At 40.4% G+C, this 22,870-nt stretch overlaps 1 protein-coding gene across 2 annotated transcripts in view; it reads left to right on the top strand.

Annotated features, from left to right (window-relative positions):
- DBR1 (debranching enzyme 1) overlaps positions 1-22,870 on the top strand; it is a 306,852-nt gene that overhangs the window by 131,428 nt on the left and 152,554 nt on the right. For both annotated transcript variants that reach the window (XM_089378959.1, XM_089378960.1), the window contains exon 3: positions 1,400-1,516. In XM_089378959.1, the coding sequence (XP_089235085.1) occupies positions 1,400-1,516 (117 nt within the window). The remainder of the gene's footprint in view (positions 1-1,399; positions 1,517-22,870) is intronic.

Consider the following 22,870-nt stretch of genomic DNA (forward strand, 5'->3'; position numbering starts at 1 on the left):
CACAGTATTCTTAATTAGAAAGGGGATTCAGACCTTAATATTTATGCTGAGGACTTTGCTTCTTTTACTAAAGGATTCGACATTGAATGGGCTATTAATCTAGCCTCTCAGTCCTTTTAAGAACAGTACTTCTATACTCTTCAAATTACTTCACTTGTCTTGCTTATGTCTGTGGCCTAATCATAGGGTTATTTGTTTTGTAGTTATGCCCAGAATGTCAACTTCTTTACCCAGACTTTTCCTTCTAGTAACTCAGTCCAGGGAACTAGTCTAGTAACTCAGTCCAGGGAACTAGCCCTCTACTACAGTTGTGACCTTCTAACTGCCCTTATGCCAACTAACCTCGCTCTGATACCATGTTGAGAAATCTAGGGCAATGAGATAAGACCACCTATTATATTGATTTCTCTTTAACGTTTGATAGATGCTTGTGATTTCTTAATTAAGTTCTTCTTCTTCTTCTTTAGTTATTATTCTTTGTTCATCATACAGCTACCAAAACCATAAAAACAAGGAGACATCAAATGTAGACACTCAGCCAGGGCAAAACCCCTATGGAGGGAAAACCCAGTGCAAACTCTTCCTTCAGTAGATTCATTTCAATTTTGAGACAACCTGGATTGAAGACCTAGACACATGATCTCTTTTACTCCATCAAGTCAACCTTCCATAATCAAGTCATCATTCCTTCTGCAATCTTCAATTTTCTGTATATTTTCGGTCTCTGTAATACATCAGATAAACTCGGTTCCTGTAGAACTTTGGTCCCCTCACTTTTCTGTCCTGCAATAGAGTCTTTTCATCCTGTAATAGAGGACTTTATGTCCCTCACACTTCTTTCTATTTCAGAAATCGCACATCCAAGTGTTCCAATAGGTCGAGTTCACCTTGTCAACTGATTTTGAGGCCGACTTGTTCACCTTTTGTCAATCATTTAGAGGCCGACTTGAAGGATAGGTGGCTGTCATTGTATGAGAAGGAGCTGACTCGATGGAGGAGATCCTTTGACGCAAAACAATTTTCTTTCTTTTGACTTTGATTCAATAAGAAAAATCCTAAAGCACACATTGTGTGCTATGACCTATGAACCATTGACCCAAGCATGAAATCCATGCTTTAATAAGTCAATTTAATAATAATAAAAATTTCTTTCAACAAATATACTACACCATGACTCAAGCACAATTATGAAGACTGATATTAGTTATATTCTTCAACAGAAAATACTTGGAGCACTCTAGTTTGTAAGTTAAGATGCTTTTTAGTGACAATGGACTTGATATAGAAACATCAATCTCTGGTTCAGAATTTGGAGTTCAATTGTCCTCTGACAGATATAATGGGCTTCAAGCAGAATTCCATATGCTTATTTTTGTTCATTTCAATCCTTGTTTTGCAGATTGCAATTGAAGGATGTGCCCATGGGGATCTTGACAACATTTATGCAACATTGCAGCACTTGGAAGAGTTGGAAAATATAAAGATCGATCTTCTAATCTGTTGTGGTGACTTCCAGGTTATATTATAGTTTATCTGTATAACTTACTAAAATTCAGCTAGGCACTTCCAATTACAAAGTATCCAATTTCATATGTCTAGGTCATAATCTCCACTGGCTTATATTTTAAAATCTTTGGACATGACCCAACTACAATCTTTTTGTTGGTTATCAAATATCGTTGTCAACAGTTTGAGGTCCTTGGTTTCTTGAATTCAGTGTGCATGCTATTTTATCACATCATTTAAATGTTATACCGTTTGCTAGGATGTGTGTATTATTTTATCAACTTTTTGGTTGTACATTGCATTTTTCCCCAAATATGACATTAAGCAAGAAAAAAAAGAAAGAAGAAATAGTATCGCTGCAACTTACTAAAAGTGTTCAGCGTGTCTATGGAATGTATCATATACAATATTTAAAGGGAGTAACCAAGGCATGTCCAAGCTGCATAAAGGAAGAAAGTATTAGTGTGGAACAGAATCCTGTCATAGGGTTATGCCAATATAGTAAGACAAATATAGGATTATAATAAACTCTGTAGCAATGTAGTATAATGTATAATAGTATAAAGTTGTCAATATGGAGATGCTCTTCGGAAAATGGTTGTTATATTATGTTACTTATTCTCATCAATTACCATAAAATTTGCACAGTTTGCCTAAGAGTGTCATCTGAAGAAGAGTTTGGGGCCATGGAACATCTGATGCAATCCTATGCAGGAGTATGTTACTTGTCGGAAGAATAAGTCTCCCCTAACATGGGTTGAGCTCCTATCTAAATATGGCACAAAGAAGCAAGTCATCTGTCTTCGCAATGTTTGCATAGAACTCCTAATATTTGCAATGGCATATTCCTAGAATGCTATCGAGGAGCTCTTCAAATTTGTGTATGTTGTTCGTTAGTTTATACTAGAACTTAAGAGATAGTGTTTGTTAGTCATATGTGTATTTCCCATATCCTTTAACCAATGTTAGAAGTAGATAACCTATGCTTATTTCATAGAAAGGATCAGGTATGAGCTAAGTTGCAGGAAACGTGGCCCTAGGGGGCGTTTCGCCAGGGGAAACGAAACGAAACGCGTTTCCCCGTACCATACGGCCTGGAAACGCGTTTCCGGCCGTACGGCCACGTTTCCCGAAACGGAAACGTGGCCGTATGGCCGGAAACGCGTTTCCAGGCCATACGGGCCACGTTTCCCCCAAAAAAACATTTGTTTTTTAATTTTTTTTTTTCTAATGTAGATCTCTTACATTTGTTTGCCCTAGTGTTGATATGCAGTTCATGGTAATGTTAAATTCTTAAAGTAAAAGTGATATTCTCCTTTATTTTTCATTTTCATCCTTTTACTTAAATTTTTAACATTACCATGAAATGACTCAGGATGTTTGAGAGTGGTTTCGCCGTCATTGGATTTCATATGGAGAAAGTAGAATTTTAGATCTTACTCAAAATCCAGCAAACTTATCTGTTTTTCAGGATTTCAGGATTGGGGGGATTTCAATGTTTCCATTGGATTTTATCATGTACTAGGGTATGGAACTTGTATTTAATCGAGAGAACAAAGCCCTCTATGCAGGGGAGACTCCCAATAATCAAGAGAATGTAGGGTACTAGGGTATGAAACTTGTATTTAATCAAGAGCACTAAGGTCATTCGACTATGTAGGAGGAGACTCCCAATCAACCACGAGACAAAAAATTAGAAATTTCTCGTGGCTGATTTTGGATATTTCTATTTTCATTATGTGATTATTCATGAGTAAATGTGATGTAAATTTAGATACTTATAGTCTATGCATTGACAATTGACAATTTTATCATAATGTAATAAATTAGAATGTATCATATATGCTTTATGATTGCACATATTTCTTGAATTCCTAATATATATATATATATATATATATATATATATATTCGCGTTTCCCCGTTTCCAAAATTTGGGGAGGTCGCGTTTCGTTTCGCTTCCCGTTTCGGAAACTCGTTTCCGTTTCCCCGTTTCGTGCAACTTAGGGTATGAGTAAAAACCCCATCATAAATAGGGCTAGGTATAATTAATCTTATCTGTGTTGGAGAAGGTTCTGGAGACCTGCCTGATTACTGGAACAAACGATAATATCTAGGTTGAATCTTATAGTAGACTGTATATCAAAAGATAAATTGTTTCTCAATCTTGAAAGAACAAAGGCTGTAGATGTATTTCTCTTTAGGTATATGACTCTCTACCTCATTCCACAACTAGTGAGAACCAAATTTGATTCGTTTTATAAGACATTGCAAGCCATTGGACTGAAGCTTTCGAGAGTACCATAGGAGAATGATGTTTGTGTCCTAGATGTGGAGGAAATGCTCAGGATAGAAAGGCAATTAAGGTCTGAGGATTTTAGTAAGTTCGATCCATTTAGTACTTAACTCTTGATAAATGTGCCCCCCCAAATAGCTTCTTTGTTCTTGTTCTTGATAGATAAGATAAGATAACTTTATTAATGTCCAACAAATGATTAGGCAAATGCCAATGACTGAGAATTGCAAGTAGGTGGAACATCTAGCCAAGATTTAAAAGACAGCCTATTCATGGAAATACATGTTGCTTGGAGAAGAGAGGATAGCTGAGAATTTAGCCTCAATGACGAGAATGTTGGTCTTTCCCCAACCTCTCTCTGCAGTATGATGCCAAGTAAAGTTATTTTACTTATTTGAAGTTGTATTTGCTGTGCAACAAATCAAATGAACATATGATGCCAACTTGAGAACTGTTTTTGAAAGACAAATTCCTGCATCAAACTTAACTTGGTCAATACTTATATATATATATATATATATATAGATAGATAGTGTTTTTGTTGGTTTTACCTGTTGCTCTGAAGTCTTCTCTTGTAGCAGCATACTCAGTTGCAGCATGTTCAGTATTTTCGGTGTTGATTTTCTAGTGCATTCAAGACTAGTATAGTTTTTCAAAATTGATAACTACTTCTAATGATACAACCAACCTTCTTATAGCATTCCAATCATTAGGCAGTTATGCTTGAAAAACTTCAACCATTCACATTTATCAATAGAGCAATAGATATCACAATGAGCAGTAAACAAGAGACAAGGGACACCAGAAATTAGGCTCACAGCCAGGGCAAAACCCACAAGGGGAAAACCCAACCAATCTTTCCTTATGAGAGAGAGAATTCAGTTCATCAATAGTACATCAGAATATTCCAACAAGAATCCGAAAGTCTGACCTCAAAATATCCAAGTCAAAACCAGTCAACGAAGAGAGAGAAAAAGTCAGATCTGGTCAAAGTCTGACTTGCAACAGTAGGGCTGAATTTTGGCATGTGGAAGTTCTGAACAGGAGGCCAAAATTCGGTCAAAGACTCAGTCAAACAGTCCTCTGAAATCCTTGGTCAAAGCCTCAGTCAAGCCTACGGTCAACCCAAGTCAACAAGTCCAGAAACAGAAATAAAGATGCGGTCAAACAAGCTCAACAGATCCCTGGAATATTCGGCCTTCAAGACAGTCAAAGAGCTTGGTCAAAACAGAAATAATTTCTCCAAGTCAACACTGGTCAAACTGAAGAATATATGCTGGTCAATGCAGAACAGAAACCTCCTTTGACTCCTTTGCACATGCAGATATCTCTTGCTATTTCAGATCGATGTGATGTGTCCAAGTGAGCTCCAATGAGGTCTTATTTATATGTGATTGTGGAGGTGTCTTTTCACACTTGTGGGGCCGATTTGGTCAAGCATCAAAATTTGAAGTTTCTCCATCAATTCGCCAGTGAAAATACCAACCATAGCTACCATATTTTTCAACACACCCTCTTAGCTAGGGAGGTACTTTTCATTCTCTCTCAAGATCAGTCTCCCCGACCAATCCATAGGTCTCATAGCCTGAGCTTGAGGGATAGATCACAAGTACAAGTGTCTCTCTCTATCAAGATCAATCTCCCCTACCAATCCATTGGTCTCATAGCCACAGCCTAAGGGAGGGATCACAAGTCTCATCATAAGGAAAGATAGCATCAAACATGTCCCATCAATCAATATCGTTCATGAGGCCATACTCATATGCACAGGGTCCATCTCCCTGACCAATCCATAGGTCTCACAGCCACAACCTAAGGGAGAAATCTCTTTCTCAACCCCCGACTATATAGTCTCACGATCCACGACCTAAGAGAGAGAACTCAAGATCAATCTCTCCGACCAATCTATAGGTCTCACAACAACTTCCCAAGGGAGAGCTCACAAACTCAGTGTCCCCAACCAAACTGGTCTCACAATCATCATGACCTAAGGGATCACTCTACACCTCAGAACCAAGCTCCCCAACCAGACTCACTGGCTTCATAGTCAATTGACTTAAGGGAGTGACAATCCCCCCAACCAATCCATAGGTCTCACAGCCGTAGCCTAAGGAAGATTGTCAATCATATGATGCTGTATAATCAATGCTCCCTCTCTCTCAGAGAGGGGTTCTCAACAACTCCAAGCTGTTCTTTGAAATAAACTAACTTTATCTAGGACAACGACTTTGTCAACACACCAACAACTTGCTCATTAGTAGGGACATACTTGAGCCTCACAACTTTAATTATCACAATGTATAATGGTCGATTCCAACACTTGATCAAACAAACCAACAAACAACTTTCGAAGCCACACAACTTCACAACAGGCTAAACTTGTAGCTATATATTCAGCTTTAGCCGTACTCAGAGCAACAAAATTTTGCTTTCTACTAGACCATAAAATCATAGTGGAGCCCAAGCTAAAACAATATTTAGAGGTGCTCTTCCTATCATCAGAGCTTCCAGCCCAATCAACATCAGTGAAAGCATACCACTTCCATTCTCCATTAGAAGCATATCTCAGACCATATTCAATGGTGCCACGCAAATATCTCAATATATGCTTTGTTACAACCCAATGCACATGTCGAGGCTCAACCAAGAATTGACTCAACGTGTTCACAGTATAACAAATATCAGGCCTGGTGTTCACAAGATAATTCAACGAGCCAATCAATTTGCGATACATAGAGGGATCAATCAAATCAGAGTCATAGTCATGTATCTTCTTCAAATTCATCACAATCGGAGTGTCCATGGACTTGCAGTCCATCATGCCAAATCTTTGAAAGATCTTTATAGTGTACTTGCCTTGGCCAACAAAGATTCCATCAGAATTTTTCCAAATTTCCAATCCCAAGTAGTAATGCATAAGACCAAGATCCTTAATTTCAAATTCAGAAACCAACTCCCTCTTACACTGATCAATTAGAAGTTCAGCCCTTGTCAGAACAGATCATGTACATATAGTAGCAACATCAATGGCTCGCCTTTAACAACTTTAAAGTTCATGTTCGGATTAGCATTGCTTTTCTTGAAACCAAGACTCAACAAATAGCCATCAATATGGGAGTACCATGGACGAGGAGCCCACTTACCCATACAGGGCTTTCTTCAAATTGCAAACATATGTTTCTCTATCATGGACCTCAAAGCCTTGAGGTTTCTCAATATAGACTTCCTCTTCAATGACTCCATTTAGAAAATCAGTTTTGACATCCATTGATGCAATTTCCAACCAACAATAGAAGCAAGAGCAATGCCAAATCTAATAGAAGCATATGTGGCAATGAGTGCAAACGTGTCTTCATAATCCTCTCCCTCTTTTTGGGAGAATCCTTGGAGGTGTCTCATCACTCATCCATTCATCTTCTATTGGTTCGACTACTTCTGAAAATTGTCGTTCCAAGCTCACACGTGCGAAGAGGGGAGAGAGAGGGAGAATCCATTGTTCGTGTTGACTTTCTGTTTTGGGTCTTTGACCAGCATCGACTTTTGGTGTTTGGACTTGGTTTGACCTTCTTTGACTTGGGTTTTTGGATCTGTTTGGAAGGTTGAGTTCACTGTTTCTTTGACCAAGATTTTCCAGAGCATCTTTGACCATCGCTGGCTGCATTTCTAAGATGGGGCTTTCGTAGGTCAAAGTTTGACTTTGACCAGATTTTTATGAGCAATTTTTTGGCACTGTTTTGACCGATTTTGACTGAAGGAAGGAGGCCAAGTTCTTTGCTGCCTTGACCAAAATTTTTTGGGCACTTTGACCATTGACTATTGACTGGTTAGGGTAGAGTTGACTGCTGTTGACTTTGACCAAAAAATTGCAAATTTGACTTTTGAATAGATTTTACTTTTGGGCTCATTTTTGATTGGATATTGGATTGGTTTGGATAGTCAAGGCTTTGACCTTTGACTCATTGTTGATGTACTTGGACATTGTATCTCTCTGTTGAACATTTGATGACAATCTAATAGAAGAAGAATTTGGAAAGGTTTTCCCCCCTTGTGGGGTTTTTCCTTGGTCTTTGACCAAATTGCTGTGTCTCTATTGTTCTTGGCTGTCTTCTATTGTGCATTTGGTTTATTGTTCTATCTACAATTGCTTATTGATATTGGAAGATTGAAATCATATTGGAAATTGATTGCTAATTGAAGAATAATTGTTATAAGTGATTGTGTCAAGCATAGAACACTAGAAAATTAACATGGTATCAAAGCTGAGGTGAAGACAAGCCCAAGGAGACAAGAGCAATCACCTTTGAAGGAATCTGATTTGAAGAAGTTTATTTGACTTGGTCAAGATGTCTACCTCATACTTCAAGATTGAAGAGAAGTTGAATGACTCATCTAACTATGTTGTTTGGAGAACCAGGTTGGATGTGACTTTGGATGAGAATGATGTCTTGGAATATGTTGAAGGCAAGGTACTTGAGCCTCCAGAGAATGCTTCTGTTGCCATCAAAGCCAAGTACAAGAAAGGTGAGATAAAAGCAAAGAAAATTATTATTGATTCATTGAGAGATCATTTGATTATTTATATTTCAAAATTGAAGAAGTCCAAGGAAATGTATGATAAGCTGGTTGGGATGTATGAAGTCAACAACTTGAATCATATTCTATCCTTGAAGAATCAACTCAAGGACATCAAGATGAACAAGGGAGAGATTGTGTAGTCATACTTCATGAGTATATCCCAACCAAAGGATCAACTGCTGTCTGCCAGAGAAGTTATTCCTGATAAAGAGTTGGTTCTAATTGCACTTGGAGGTCTTCCACCTATTTGGGAGACATTTATTACAACTATTAGCGACAATGACAGGTTCCTGACATTTGATGAGCCCGTTGGCTAGTGCACTCAAGAAGAAACCAAGATGATTTCTAGAGGGAGGATTCAAAAGCATGAAGAAGTAGAGCCCTCTGCCTTTGTTGCCCAAGCCAAGAAGAAGAAAGGAAAAGGTGGTCCATCAAACTCAAGAAAGTCTTTCCCTAAATCTAAGGACTCCAATAGAAGACTTAGAAGGGATGTATCAAAACTTCTGTGCTACATTTGCCACAAGCCTGGCCACATTGCTTGAGATTGTTGGAAAATGAGAAATGCTCCAAGGTTCTACAACAAAATCATGGCTACAACAAAAACAGGTTCAATAATAGAAGAAGAGATGCTCCTGATGATCGTGAAGAAGGCCACCATCCTCTAAAGAGATCAAGGAACTCAAGGTATGGAAATAATGCAACTACCACCCAATCTGAATATTTTCTGATTTCTGCTCTTTCTAGTTCCTCTCCTCCGGATTCGCTTGGTAGTTGGTTGGTGGAAAGTGGGGCTTCCCAACACTTCATTGGTTATCGTGAATCCCTCTCAAACCTGGTTGAGAGGGAGATAAATTTGAAGATTATTCTTGGGGACAACTCTACTTATTCGGTGAAGGGGTTTGGATCTGTTTCTTTTAATTTGAACTATGGTCAAATCATACATCTACTTGATGTCTTATATGTGTTGGGATTGAAGAAGAACCTTGTCTCAATTTTTGCCATGGAGGACAAGGGTTTCAAGATTGCATTCATTAATGGAAATGTTCTTGCATGGCCAAGGAGATCTAGTATGAGAGATGCCTTCACTCTTGGGTCTAGGAATGAAGGCCAATATAAAGTTTGTGGGATCCCTATGTAAGCCCTAGTACATGATGCCTCTCATCAATCTGAATTATGGCGCCGAAGATTCACACATCTACACTATGAAGCCTTGCCCAAAGTAAGAAAGATGGTTTTTGGAATGCGCGAAATTTGAGTAAATCAAGAAGGAATTTGTTAAGGATGTGCCAATGGAAAACATACGAGGGGACCATTCCCTTCAAGCAAGAGTAGAACAAGTGGAATATTACAACTCATTCATTCTGGTCTATGTGGACCTGTGCCAGTGTCTTCTCTTGGTGGCTATCTATACTACATAATCTTTGTGGATGATTTCTCTCATAAGACATGAATATTCTTCTTGAAGCACAAGGACGTGACATTTGATATGTTCAAGGACTTCAAGGTGCTGATAGAGAATCAAATAGGAAATAGAATCAAGGTCTTCAGGTCTGATAATGGAGGGGAATTCATTTCAAATGAGTTCATTGACTTTTGCAAGAAAGTTGGAATCAAGAAGGAGACTATTGTACCTTACAACCTAAGTCACAGGACACGTCCTCCAAGGTCCCATGTCCCGTATTTAACGTGTCGGACACGAAAACGGCCCTAAAACGTGTCGAAAACGTTTTTTATCGTGTCCTATAAAATGTAAAACGTATTCGGGCGTTTTAGTCGTGTCCTACTCCTGGAAAACGAGTATTCGGTGTCTAGAATACGTTGCCCTAACGTTTTTTCTCTGGTTGAATACGTACCCCACAAAATCACTAGTTTAAAGCCCACGCAATTATTTTTTCGGGGTTCTTTTCCTATTTTCCTCCACCGTTTTCCTCAGCCGTCGCTCTCTGTCGCTGTATATTCATCGTGTGGAGCCGAGTGTGGATCGAGTCATCTCCGTGGACTCGTGGAGCTGTTTGGTCGTAGCGTGTGTGAGGTTTGGCAACTTGGCAGGCTGCAGCGTTCAGGTAAACCGTGGTCCGTCGCTGTATATTCATCGTGACATGTTTGCTTACAGAAATTGTGTTAGTTGCTTTAGAAGCGATGCTGGCTCTCACGCCGGTTTTCTTTTAGGTAGCTTGATATCATTCTAGATGGTTTAGTTATTTCTCTATCTTTTTGGTGAATGTGAATGATTATTATTTCTAATGGATTGAATGTGCTATCACTAAAAGACATTTAAGCCTTAAAGAAATGCGCTTCGAAAACTTGTGTTAGTTAATCAGACTATTCTTCGAGATGGCCAATTCATAAATGTGGTCTGTAATTATAACTCTGTAATTGCTCAGTCGTGAAACAAAATACATCTTAGAATGGATAGAAGAAGAATTCTTTCCTAATGCTTGCAGCGTGTATGAAGTGTGAATTCAAGTAGTTGCCCATCTTGTCATCTTTTAAGATTTGGGAACTTCTATGGTAATTTTATTTTGAGAGTAATGTATGATTATAATATCATAAAATGCAAGCTTCTTGACTTTCTCACTTATAATTCGAGTAAAACAAATTTCTACTTGTGTACTTGTGTATCATCAGATTTAAGATTAGGGCTATAAAAGTGGCATTGAAGATGGCAGTCATCTTCCCAATTCTCCAATATTCATCAAATCTTCCTCAATGAACATTGAATATTCAAGAATCAAGACCAAGCATATCACATTCTAATTTATAAATAGTCAATTCTGATTCTATTTATTTTTTTAAAATGAACTATTAACTTTGAAGTAATTATATTTTAATTCGATTAGATAAGCTGCAGCTTGCAATTTAATATGGATCAAAAACTATATTTCCGTATATATATATATATTTATTAAATATATATAAAACCTGTCCCTCGTGTCCTGTTTCCAGGTCGCTGCGTTTTGTATTGAATACTCATATTTATGTGTCCTCCGTGTCTCGTGTCCTCGTGTCATGTGACTTAGCTTACAACCCTAAACAAAATGGAGTAGCTGAAAGAAAGAACATGACTATCATGGAAGCTGCCTGAGCCATGTTGCATGATCAATATCTATCGAAGTTTCTATGGGGAGAAGTTGCAAATACTATTGTCTATGTTCAAAACAAGACTCCTCATCAAGCCTTGGGTGTAGGACTCCCGAAGAACTTTTCACAGGTGTAAAGCCCGATGTTGGTGTTAAATTTTCTTAGGGCGACATTGTTCTTTGCTATGATAGTTGCATTTCATCATTAATACATTAAGTTCACCCCATATCATCATTGCATTATTCAGATCTACACCATTATACATCAGCATATGTAATTACATAGAAAGAAACAACATCACCAACATCATCAATGCAACAGAACATAAAAGGAACAATAGAAGAAAAGCATGCACACATATAGAGACACCAGGATTGGTCCAAGACCAGGGCAAAACCCACTATGGGGAAAACCCTTGCAAATCTTCTTCTTCTTAGATCGTCATCAAATGATGCAGCAAAAGAGAGTACAATGATCCATAACTTTGTCTATGCAACAAAACAATAATGATATCTATGAAACTTGAGCGAACTCCTTCCGTCGAACTTGTGTGAACCAAGACAAAAGAGAAGAGAAGATATGTCCAGATGATCTTGAGGTCTGTTCTATTTATAGGTTTTCCTGGAGTTAAGGTTGACCCAAGCAGTTACTCATGTGGTTAGGGTTGACCCATTCCATATGTATGAATAAAATAATTCATAACTCAACTTCCGCTTGACCAAATTGGGTGATCTTTAGGTCGATTTTGGTCCTCTCGAAAAGAGGAATCTAATGCAATCATTATCTCGGTCATTTGAGCTATCCAAGGTGGAATTTTACCGCAATTGCAAAAATTAACACTCCCTCTCAACTAGGGAGAATTCCACTTGCCAATATCTGTCCATCGATCAATATGCCATTCTGGAATCTTCAAGTGTCATCACGTATCATAACGGATCATATTTGTCATGTATTTATTGTGCCATGTCCATCTCAAGTGTCTCATCATCACAAATCATCATTGTACATCTCGATCTATCCTTTGCTTATTCTTGCTTATCTCTTGATTGTTCCTGCTTATATGCTAAACATTCTCGGATCTAGAAGAAGAAGAATTTGATACCGGAGGGGAGCTTAAGCTACCATCCTTTATCCATCAGACTGCTATCTGGAATCTCTTCTAGCGGGCTACTACCTGACTATCTGCAATAATTGCCAGCGGGCTACTATCCGAATTATCATCAATGATCATCAGAGAGCATATCATCAGGGAGCACATCTCAACTTGGGATCACATTGGGGAGCAATAGCTTCCACCCATACCGAGCAATAGGATAACTCATCACATAGGGGAGTAAACCCTCGACCCTGGATCACACAGGGGAGTACACCCTCGACCCTGGAATTTCAACGGGGAGCTTTACCCTCAACTCGGAATTTCATCGGGGAGCTTTACCCTCAACCCGGAATCCTATTGCCTACCGATCTTCCCAACAATGAATCTCAGTAGTCATGTGGTAGAACACTTGCATCATAATCGCCTTGGGTTGTACACCCCAAGTACACCCTCAATTATTTGGCCAAACGAGGAGTAATATTCCCACAAGCAGTATGATGCCAACTAGGGTATACTCTGCAAAGACCAAACAAGAGAGTAGCACCCTCAACCCTATGGGTAACAGATAGGGGAGTAACACCCTCAACCCTTTGGGTAACAGATAGGGGAGTACCCTATTGTCCAGAGTTCCCTCAACCTCAGGAGACCTTATCCCTCAATTCATCACCCTGAGAGCTCAAACAGGGGGAAGAGTTGGCTCAGTGTTCTCGATTAGCGCTGCTCTCATCATACTCGAATCTAGTATCTGCTTGTCTCAATAACAGTTGTTTCCCTGGGCATACAAAACATCAAATCATGTTAGATCATCAATAAACATATAAATCAGAAAAGGATACCATAACCATCCTCCCTCTCAAGGAGGTACTAACCACAAGCTTGAGCTTGTTTCGAACAACTGCAATGTCTCAATATATGAGAGTATCTCGGTCCCAACTATATATATGGGATTTTCTACCAATCAGATTTCACTCTATGGCATCACAATGTATCCATGCTTTATCTAGATCATGCATAGATAGCTCTCTAAGGAGCTTCTTCATCTTGCCTCACAGCTAGCCATGCTAGCAACATCGTACTCATTCTCGTCCAAGATATCATGGCAGATTTCATACTAAAGCTGCATCCAAATAATCTCAAATACCAACAATATATCTATGCATATACATATCATAGGAGAAATATCTCATTCTAAAAAATAGAACACCTCATGCAGATATTTCAAAGCATGCTCAGTGACAACTCTATGTGAATGAAGCAACTCAATCATTTAGTTAGGTTCTATGGACATCATATATATACAGATATTAAAAAACGGAACATCAATTCTTCAATCAATCGTTGGATGCCATGTCAAGTTCAACAACATCTTGAACTTCAAATTAGAGTATCCAAGGATTTGCATTTTCATTATTCAAAAACATTTTCTAATGGCTTTGCAATATGGAATTTCTTTCCCAAATTCCAGAAATCAACACATCATGTCATGATACATCATTTCGGGCTTCATAAGCCATCTCCCTCTGATTTAGATCATCAAAGGCTGATTTAGATCTCCCTCTGATTTAGATCATCATTTCGGGCTTCATAAGCCATCTCCCTCTGGTGAAGATGGTTGTAAAGTAAAATTGATATGATAAGCATGATGTGAATGATGATGATCATGATAAATCTGATGAGAAGGATGGAACCCATGAAGGATTCTCCAATGTCGTAGAAAAGAAGTGGAACTGCCTAAGTTAAGAGGGAGCTTGGATAAAATAAATCTCTCTAAGTTGAGAGGGAGCTTGGATGGAAGGAATCTCTCTAGTTGAGAGGGAGGTCATATCATAGTCATGATGGACACTATGATAGAAGAAATTGGAGAATGTATTTTGAAGGGTTGCTGAACTAAGAAGAGCCAGATCTATTTGTAGAATATGTTGCTGCATGAAAAGTAGGAAAGGAAGCTGTATAATCTTCTGTCAAGATTCATTTGGAAAGCTCTAAGCCCTACTGTGAAAATTTGAGAAGCAACATCAAGTTGTCTGGAAACCCTAGAGGTTTGTATCTATTTATTACATTTGAAAGTTTGTTACTAATTGGGGTTGTGTTTGTATAGGTAAATCTCTCGAAAGTTTGATAGCATGTTTTCACATGCTTAAGTGTTGTCGATCAATTTGATTAGAGAGATTTGTTGTCGATCTGTTTGATCGGGGAGGATTTGTTACCAATTGGAATAATTGGAAAGTTAAGGCTTTGTGTGTGAGACATTGCTTGGGAGGACATTTGGCCGACACTGTGTTGATGTTGTTGGAAAATGTAAGTAACTAGGTTCGGTCTTCATTATTGTACTTGAAGTCAAATTGTAATTTATTTGTCAAAAGAAAGTGAAAAGAATTTTATTATTAAATTGAATTGACTTGTTAAAGCATGGGTTTCGTGCTTGGGTCAATTATAGGTCAAGCTTCCATTGTAGGCTTTAGGTTAATTGTCAAAGTCATTTATTGTTTGACTCCTCCATCAAGTCATCCTCTTTAGCGAAGTCTTCAAGACTGCCTGTTAAAATTGGCAACTAGGGAAAAACTTCATGTGGGTCATCTTATTAATGGCTAATAATATTTTTATTAGATTCCTCTCGTCGAGAGGTGTAGGATTGATATAAAGATCATCCAATTCCGATAAGTATTCATGGAGATATGAATTTATTTTGATTATGGAATTATTATCAAGCCGACCTACAACTCATGTAGGCTCAGAAGCCCAACAGTCGCATCTATTCACCCACCAACGTTGTGTATAAATATAAGAGGACTTTTCCTCATTTGGACTCACTCATCTCATCACATCTCTCTCTCTCTACTGCGCAGATATGAGTCTCTTCTCTATTGCGCTGAAATGGGTCTCTCTCTCTCACACATGTGAAGCCGGAAGCTGTTGAATTTGAAGCTGCAACTGCAGAAGTAAAGATTGACTTGCGTGGCCTAGAAGATCTCCTCTTTGGAACTGCGCTGTAGGTTCATTTGAACCTCCTTTGAAAGCCGCAACTTTTGGTGGTGGAATGAAGTCAATCCGACGAACGGTTTGCAAGATATCGACTGCCCTAGTTTGAAGCCGGAAACTGCTGAAACTGAAGTTGCAACTGCAGAAGTAAAGATTGACTTGCGTGGCCTAGAAGATCTCCTCATCTGAACTGCGCTGTAGGTTCATCTGAACCTCCTCTGGAAGCCGAAACTTTTGGTGGTGGAATGAAGTCAATCCGACTGTTGGTTTGTGAGATATGGTCTGCCCTAGTTTGATAATGAAGCCGCTAATGTTGATGCTACTGATCTAGGGTTTGCTACTGCTGATATGAATCAGATTTATTGTACTATTTCTCTCTGCTGAATTATTGAAGATAAAAGAAGATTTGATCAAAGGGTTTCCCCACACATTGTGGGGTTTGTCCCTGGCTAGCCGCCACATCTTGTGTCTCTTGTCTTGGCTTGTTTTCTGTCGATCGTTTAATGTTCTATCTGCACTTTACTTTATGTACATGTGATTGCTAATCGGTGGAATATAATAAGAAAAAGAAGTAAACTGTTATAAGCATAGAACATACCATAATTTAACACTGCCTCTTCAAGTCGGCCTCAAAAGAATAATTATTAAGTGAAGATCATGTCGGCCTAAATACAACAACACACCTATTCATGTACACATGTCGGTTCATTGTTGAGCTTGTCGCATTTTATCATATGTCGAGCTCACATTTTTTAGTAGTTTCGGTGGTCTCTGTGGAACAGTTCGGTGATCTCAGGACAGAAATCCAGAACCTCACATTTCAGAAGTTTCAGTGGTGAAGTCTCGGTGACCACAATAACGTATTTCTACAGTTTCGTTGCCCTTTCAGTGTTAGTGTGTTTCGGTGTAAACTACAGAAATGAAGTCTTATCACAGTGCCATTGTCTTGGTAGAAGAAATCAATGTCATGTTATCACAGGTCTCAGTGTGATGGAGATCTTGACACTGTCTCAACGAAGAAAGGTTTAGTACAAGGTTTGATTACAGTGATAAACTTTCAATGCTGCCACAGAAACAAGGATTCGATACCCTCTTAGTGACAAGGACTCAGTGCTTACACATTGACATGGATCAAACTCAGAGATGAAGGATGACTTGATGGAGGGAGTCTAGTCTAGTTTGTAAGGGTCTTGGTTGTCTCATCTTGAATCTAATGAAGGAAGAATTTATGACTGGGTTTTCCCCTCGAAGGGGGTTTTGCCCTGGTAGCGTGCCTATATCTTGTGTTCTCTTCTATTTGTTTCTTGGTATTAATCTTGATGATAAGAAAATATAATTAAGAGAACGAATACTAATAATAATATCACAAGTTAATGTCATTAAGAGGAAAATCGTTTAAACTGCCTAACCTTTGGATTTTCCAACAAATGTCTAGTTCCCGAAGTAGGGAGGGTGGCGTTGGTCATGGAGCTCTGGCCTCGGATACACACCTAGATCCCTGGGTTGATGGTTAGTAAGTAAGTCTGATGGTACCTAGAGAGGCTGAAAGCTTTAGTCCATCTTCGTCCCACCTAGATAGATTGCTCTGGTCAGGAATCTAGTCCATGGCATTGCAGTGCCTAAACTGTTGGAGAACCTTGGATAGATTGCTCTGGTCAGGAATCTAGTCCATGGCATTACAATGCCTAAATTGTTGGAGGACCTTGGATAAATTGCCCTGGTTAGGAATCTAATCCATGGCATTGCGGTGTCTAAAATTCTTCATGGTTCATGGGTTCTGAGATCTTCCTTGTACCTGTATTGATGAATACCTCCCTAGTTAAGAGGGAGTGTTGAAATATGTAACTAGGTTCGGTCTACATAAATGTATTTGAGATGTACTTATCAAAAGAATGAAAAAAATATTATTATTATTATTTCTATGACATATTAAGGCATGGGTTTCATGCTTGGTGTTGAAATTTCTAAATGTTACCCATTAGAAATCCCTACTGCATTATCTGGTTTATTTCACCTACTTATTTATTCCTTAACAAGTTATGTATCCATATAAATATTGAAAATAAACACAAATGCAGTCCCAACTCATATATAGATCATTAACTGAAATAATAGACAAACACACAAGGGACACCGTTATTTTTGGATAATCGTCCCCGAAAAAACCCAATGCGGGAAAACCGGTGCAACAGTTCTGAGGGTTTTATTATTATGCAGATTTCTTGAGTACAACTAGGGTGCCAAACTAGCTCACCCAACACGGCAGTAATACCTCTTCTTAGAAGTAGATATTCACCTTCTCAGCACTAGTCTACCCCACGAAAATCCTTCCAGCGCTTCTCCAAGGCTCTGCGTCAACCCTGCTAGCCTCTGCGTAGCTCTGGAACCCCCTGCGTCAACCTTCTGCATCTCTATGTCAGCTCTCTGGCCTTCTGCGTCACCCACATAGGCCCTTCAGCGTTTGTGCAGTATCTAGCTGCCTCTGCGTAGCTCGTGCTGTCTCTGCATAGCCTCCTTAGTCACTGTGCTGGCCCTCTGACACTATCTCTGCCTCTCTGCTATGTACTCACTGCCCCTCGCTGCAGCTCAGATCACTTGTTCGAATTTTCTCAGCAAACCCCGCTTCAAAAAATCGAACTCACTGATCAATCTTGGTGTATCTCCAACTTGTTGAAATTTCTAAGTATTACCTGTTAGAAATTTTATCTGTATTCTCTGGTGTATTTTGCCTGTTTGTTTAATTACTAACAAGTTATTTAACCATATAAACACTGAAATAAACACAATACAATCTCAACCATCTACAAATCAACAACTGAAAGAAATAGACAAACACACAAGTGACACCGTTATTTTTGGACAATCATCCCCAGAAAAACCCAACTTGGGAAAACCGGTGCAACAATTTTGAGGTTTTTATATTATGCAGTTTTTCGTTGAGTACAACTGGGTGCCAAACTAGCTCACCCGACAGAGAAAAATAACCCGGCAGTAATACCTCTCTATATGGAAGCAGATATTCAGAAAGTCTGCCCCACGAAACCCTCTCCAGCACAATCTGAAGCTCAGCGTCAACCCTCCTGGCCTCTGCGTTAGCCTTCTTAGCCTCTGCACAGCCTCTCTGGCTCTCTGCGTCACTCCTGCAGCCTCTGCGTGGATGATGCAGGCCCTTCTGGCCTCTGCGCAGTCCCTGCTAACCTCTGCATGGCTCCCTTTGGCTCTGCGTCTGCCTCTCTGCCTCTGCGCTGGTCTTCCGGCAGTATCTCTGCCTCTTTGCCTCGTACTCACTGCCCCTCGTTGCAACTCTGATCATTGATTCAATTTCTCTTAGCAAACCCTGCTCTAGAAAATCGAATGATTGATCACTCTGGTGTGTTCTCCAACTGACCCTCAAGCCTCCTCTTTTACTTTTCCTGTTGGTCCTTCAACGGTCGAGATCACATCTCTAATCAACAACTAAGATTAGATTCGGCTTGATCCATTTCATTTAGAACCTTCTAACTCAGTTTTATATTAATACCCATTAATATTTTATTTTTCCTAAGTTTAGACTTAGGAACTCCATTAAAAATAATAATTATTTTAATATCTCCTTAACCGGGTAGAATCTGCCCAAACCATTTCTGGGTCTCGGAGATCTCATGTGCTTTAGCCTCTCCACCAATTTTCATGGCTAGAGCACATCCGATGCTACCCGAAATCAACACTCCCTCTTAGTGATGACTGTGCTCTAGTAATACTCCACCACTGAGCATCACCGTGATTATACGACACCGATACCTGCGCTGATGCTAGGCCTCCCCACCCAACATCCTCTGCACTGCTGCATCCTGTACTGCTGCCCATGGCTCTGCCACTGCCACTGCTACATCCATACGACAACTCCCTCTGCATCCGTGCTGCTGTTGGTCCTTTCTCCCAACACTGCATCTGCACTGCAGTTCTCTTCTCCTCATACTGCATCGTGCTATTGCACTGCAACTCAGTTACTGAGAAGTAAATAACTGATCCACCCAACTATTGACATCCTTGTCAGGCTAGAAACACTCCCGATGTTGAAGCTCTCTCTGCCGCTATCCTGTGCTCCCTCTATTGCCTCTGTGCTGCTGCAACAACTCTGTGCCTCTCGCACCGCTGCAAACCTCTTTGTGCCATCCTGCACTGTTGCAACCTCCTCTGTGCCTCTCGCACTGCTGCAACCCTCTTTGCGTTGCTTGGGACTACTGCACTCTAGCACTCTCTGCCGCTTCATTTGCATCCGTTTCTACCGACATCCGCCATCCTGCTACTCTCACTTCGGGGCTCCCGTAGCCAGGTATAATCCAAGAGTTTGGGTGCCTCAAGGATCCTGCCCCTCATCGCCTGTAGTCTTCCTGACTACAACTCGATGTCTCCCCACCTCTTCTCTAGAGGTACATGAGCACTCATGGCACAATCGTCATCCTCCTCTACCTCCTTTTTCGCCTTCGCTGGCGCTGCCTTGGAGTCAGACGCCTCTCACTTATTCTTCTTCCTCGTACACTGGTTCACATAATGCCCTAGTTCCCCACAGTTGAAGCACTTTATCTTGGAGAGGTCCTTTTTCTTCCTCTTCTCTTGCTTCCCTGCAAATGCCAGAGCTGCATCCTCTTCCTCTTCTTTCTTGACCCCGGCTCCTTTGCTGCTACTTCCTGTCTTAGTCAGCCGTCTGATCTCTTCTTGGCGAAGAGCTACCCACAATTATACCCAATCTGGAAGATTCGCCTTGCCCAGAATGCTCAGGACAAATGTCTCCCACTCCTCAGAGACTACATTTAGGGCGGTCCTCACCATCAATTCCTAATCCGGCGTGGCCCCTATGGAAGTCAGTTGGTCCCGGATCTCCTTCAACCTGCTGAGGAAATGATCTATCTGCTCCCCCTTCTGCATCTGGTATGACCGCAGATGATTCTCTAGTAGCATCTTCGTCTGCACGAAAGTGTGCTGATACAATGTCTTCATGGTGTCCCACATTTCCTTTGCCGTTTCCTTCTCGGTAATATGCTGGACCACATGATCCTCAACGCCATCAAGGATTATGTATTTCGCCTTGGCCATCACATCCTCATACCTTTCATTTTCAGCTGGGTCAACTGGGATAGCCATGGTTCTCAAGGCGAAGGCCTTGATACGATGTCTATCTAGAATGGACGGGATCCTAGCCTCCCAGATGACAAAGTTGGACACCCTGTCCAGATCCCGCAGTCCATTCATGGCCATCTCTCTGCTCTTCTTTTTGACGACTCCAAGTCTCTACTTCCCTCTGGAAGTTCTCTCTTCGACTCCCTTTGAGTCTCTACTTCCCGCCTAGAAGTTCTCTGCTAGACTCCCTCTGAGTCTCGATTTCCCTCCTGGAAATCCTCCTGCCAATCAATGAATCGCACCTCTCTGATCTCCTATGCTCCTGCAACACTGATCTGGATTCCTTGGCTGGAAATCCGCCTAGGTAGCGACTCCCTCTACCTTGGTTTTGCCCCGTTAGGTACTGTTCTGTCTCGGCAACAATAGTACCCCACCAGCTTCATTCCCCGCAATCTGCCCGCAGCTTCCTATACCCCAACAACTGAAGGACTGAGCCTCTAGGCTCTGCGCAATCTCGACAATGGCTGAATTTCTCCACTAACCAACTGCGTCAATCCTCCTGGTCTCTGCGTGGCTCTTCATGAGCCTCTTCTGCCCTTCTCAGCCTCTGCGCTGGCCTCTCTCTGGCTTGAAATAATGACGCAATCCCTCTACGTCAACCCTTCTCTGCTGCTTTCTGCCTCAGAACAACTTCTGTCACTTGGGACAGCTGTTTCTGCTGCAAATTCTCCGATTCAGCTGGTGCCTTCAACTCCCCTGTGATCTGCAACGCTCTGATACCATGTTGAAATTTCTAAGTATTACCCGTTAGAAATTTTATCTATATTCTTTGGTTTATTTCGCCTAATTGTTTAATTACTAACAAGTTATTTAACCATATAAACACTGAAATAAACACAATATAGTCTCAACCATCTACAGATCAACAACTGAAAGAAATAGACAAACACACAAGTGACACCGTTATTTTTGGATAATTGTCCCTGGAAAAACCCAACTTGGGAAAACCGGTGCAACAATTCTGAGGATTTTATTATTATGCAGTTTTTCGTTGAGTACAACTGGGTGCCAAACTGGCTCACTCGACAGAGAAAAATAACCCGACAGTAATACCTCTCTATTCAGAAGCAGATATTCGGAAAATCTGCCCCACGAAACCCTCTCCAGCACAATCTGAAGCTCAGCGTCAGCCCTCCTGGCCTCTGTGTCAGCCTTCTGTGACTCTGCGCAGCCTCTCTGGCTCTCTGCATCACTCCTGCAGCCTTTGCGTGGATGACGCATGCCCTTCTGGCCTCTGTGCAGTCCCTGCTAGCCTTTGCGTGGCTCCCTCTGGCTCTGCATCTGCCTCTCTGCCTCTGCGCTGGTCTTCCAGCACTATCTCTACCTCTTTCCCTCGTACTCATTGCCCCTTGCTGCAACTCTGATCACTGATTCGATTTCTCTTATCAAACCTCGCTCTAGAAAATCGATTGACTGATCACTTTCGTGTGTTTTCCAACTGACCCTCAAGCCTCCTCTTATACTTTTCCTGTTGGTCCTTCAACGGTCGAGATTACATTTCTAATCAACGGCTAAGATTAGATTTGGCTTGATCCATGTCATTTAAAACCTTCTAACTCAGTTTTATATTAGTACCCATTAATATTTTATTTTTCCTAAATTTAGACTTAGGAACTCCATTAAAAATATTAATTATTTTAATATCTCCTTAACTGGGTAGAATTTGCCCAAACCATTTCTGGGCCTTGGAGATCTCATGTGCTTTAGCCTCTCCACTAATTTTCATGGCTAGAGCACATCTAATGCTACCCCAAATCAACACAAATGACCCTCAAGCCTCCTCTTATACTTTTCCTTTTGATGAATCAGCGGTCGAGATTAAGTCCCTAACCAATGACTAAGATTAAAGCAGACTTGATCCTCGTCACTTGGAAATTTCTCACCCATATTCTTATTAATACCCATTAATATTTTTATTTTCCTAAGTTTAGACTTAGGAACCCATTAAAAATATTAATTATTTTAATAACTCCTCATCCGGATGGAATTTCTCCAAACGATTTCTGGGTTTTTGATATCTTATGTGTTCTAGCTCCTCCACAAAATTTCGAAGCTAGAGGACATTCGATGCTACCCAAAATCAACACTCCCTCTTAGCGAAGAATGTGCTCTAGTAACACTTCTCAACATAAGTACTACACTGATCCACTGCATCGGTCCTCTGCGCTGTTGATGCT

The sequence above is a fragment of the Pinus tabuliformis genome, chromosome J, assembly GCF_031772625.1.
Source record: "Pinus tabuliformis cultivar Carrire ecotype Pingquan chromosome J, CPIR1, whole genome shotgun sequence".
Classification (NCBI taxonomy): domain Eukaryota; kingdom Viridiplantae; phylum Streptophyta; class Pinopsida; order Pinales; family Pinaceae; genus Pinus; species Pinus tabuliformis.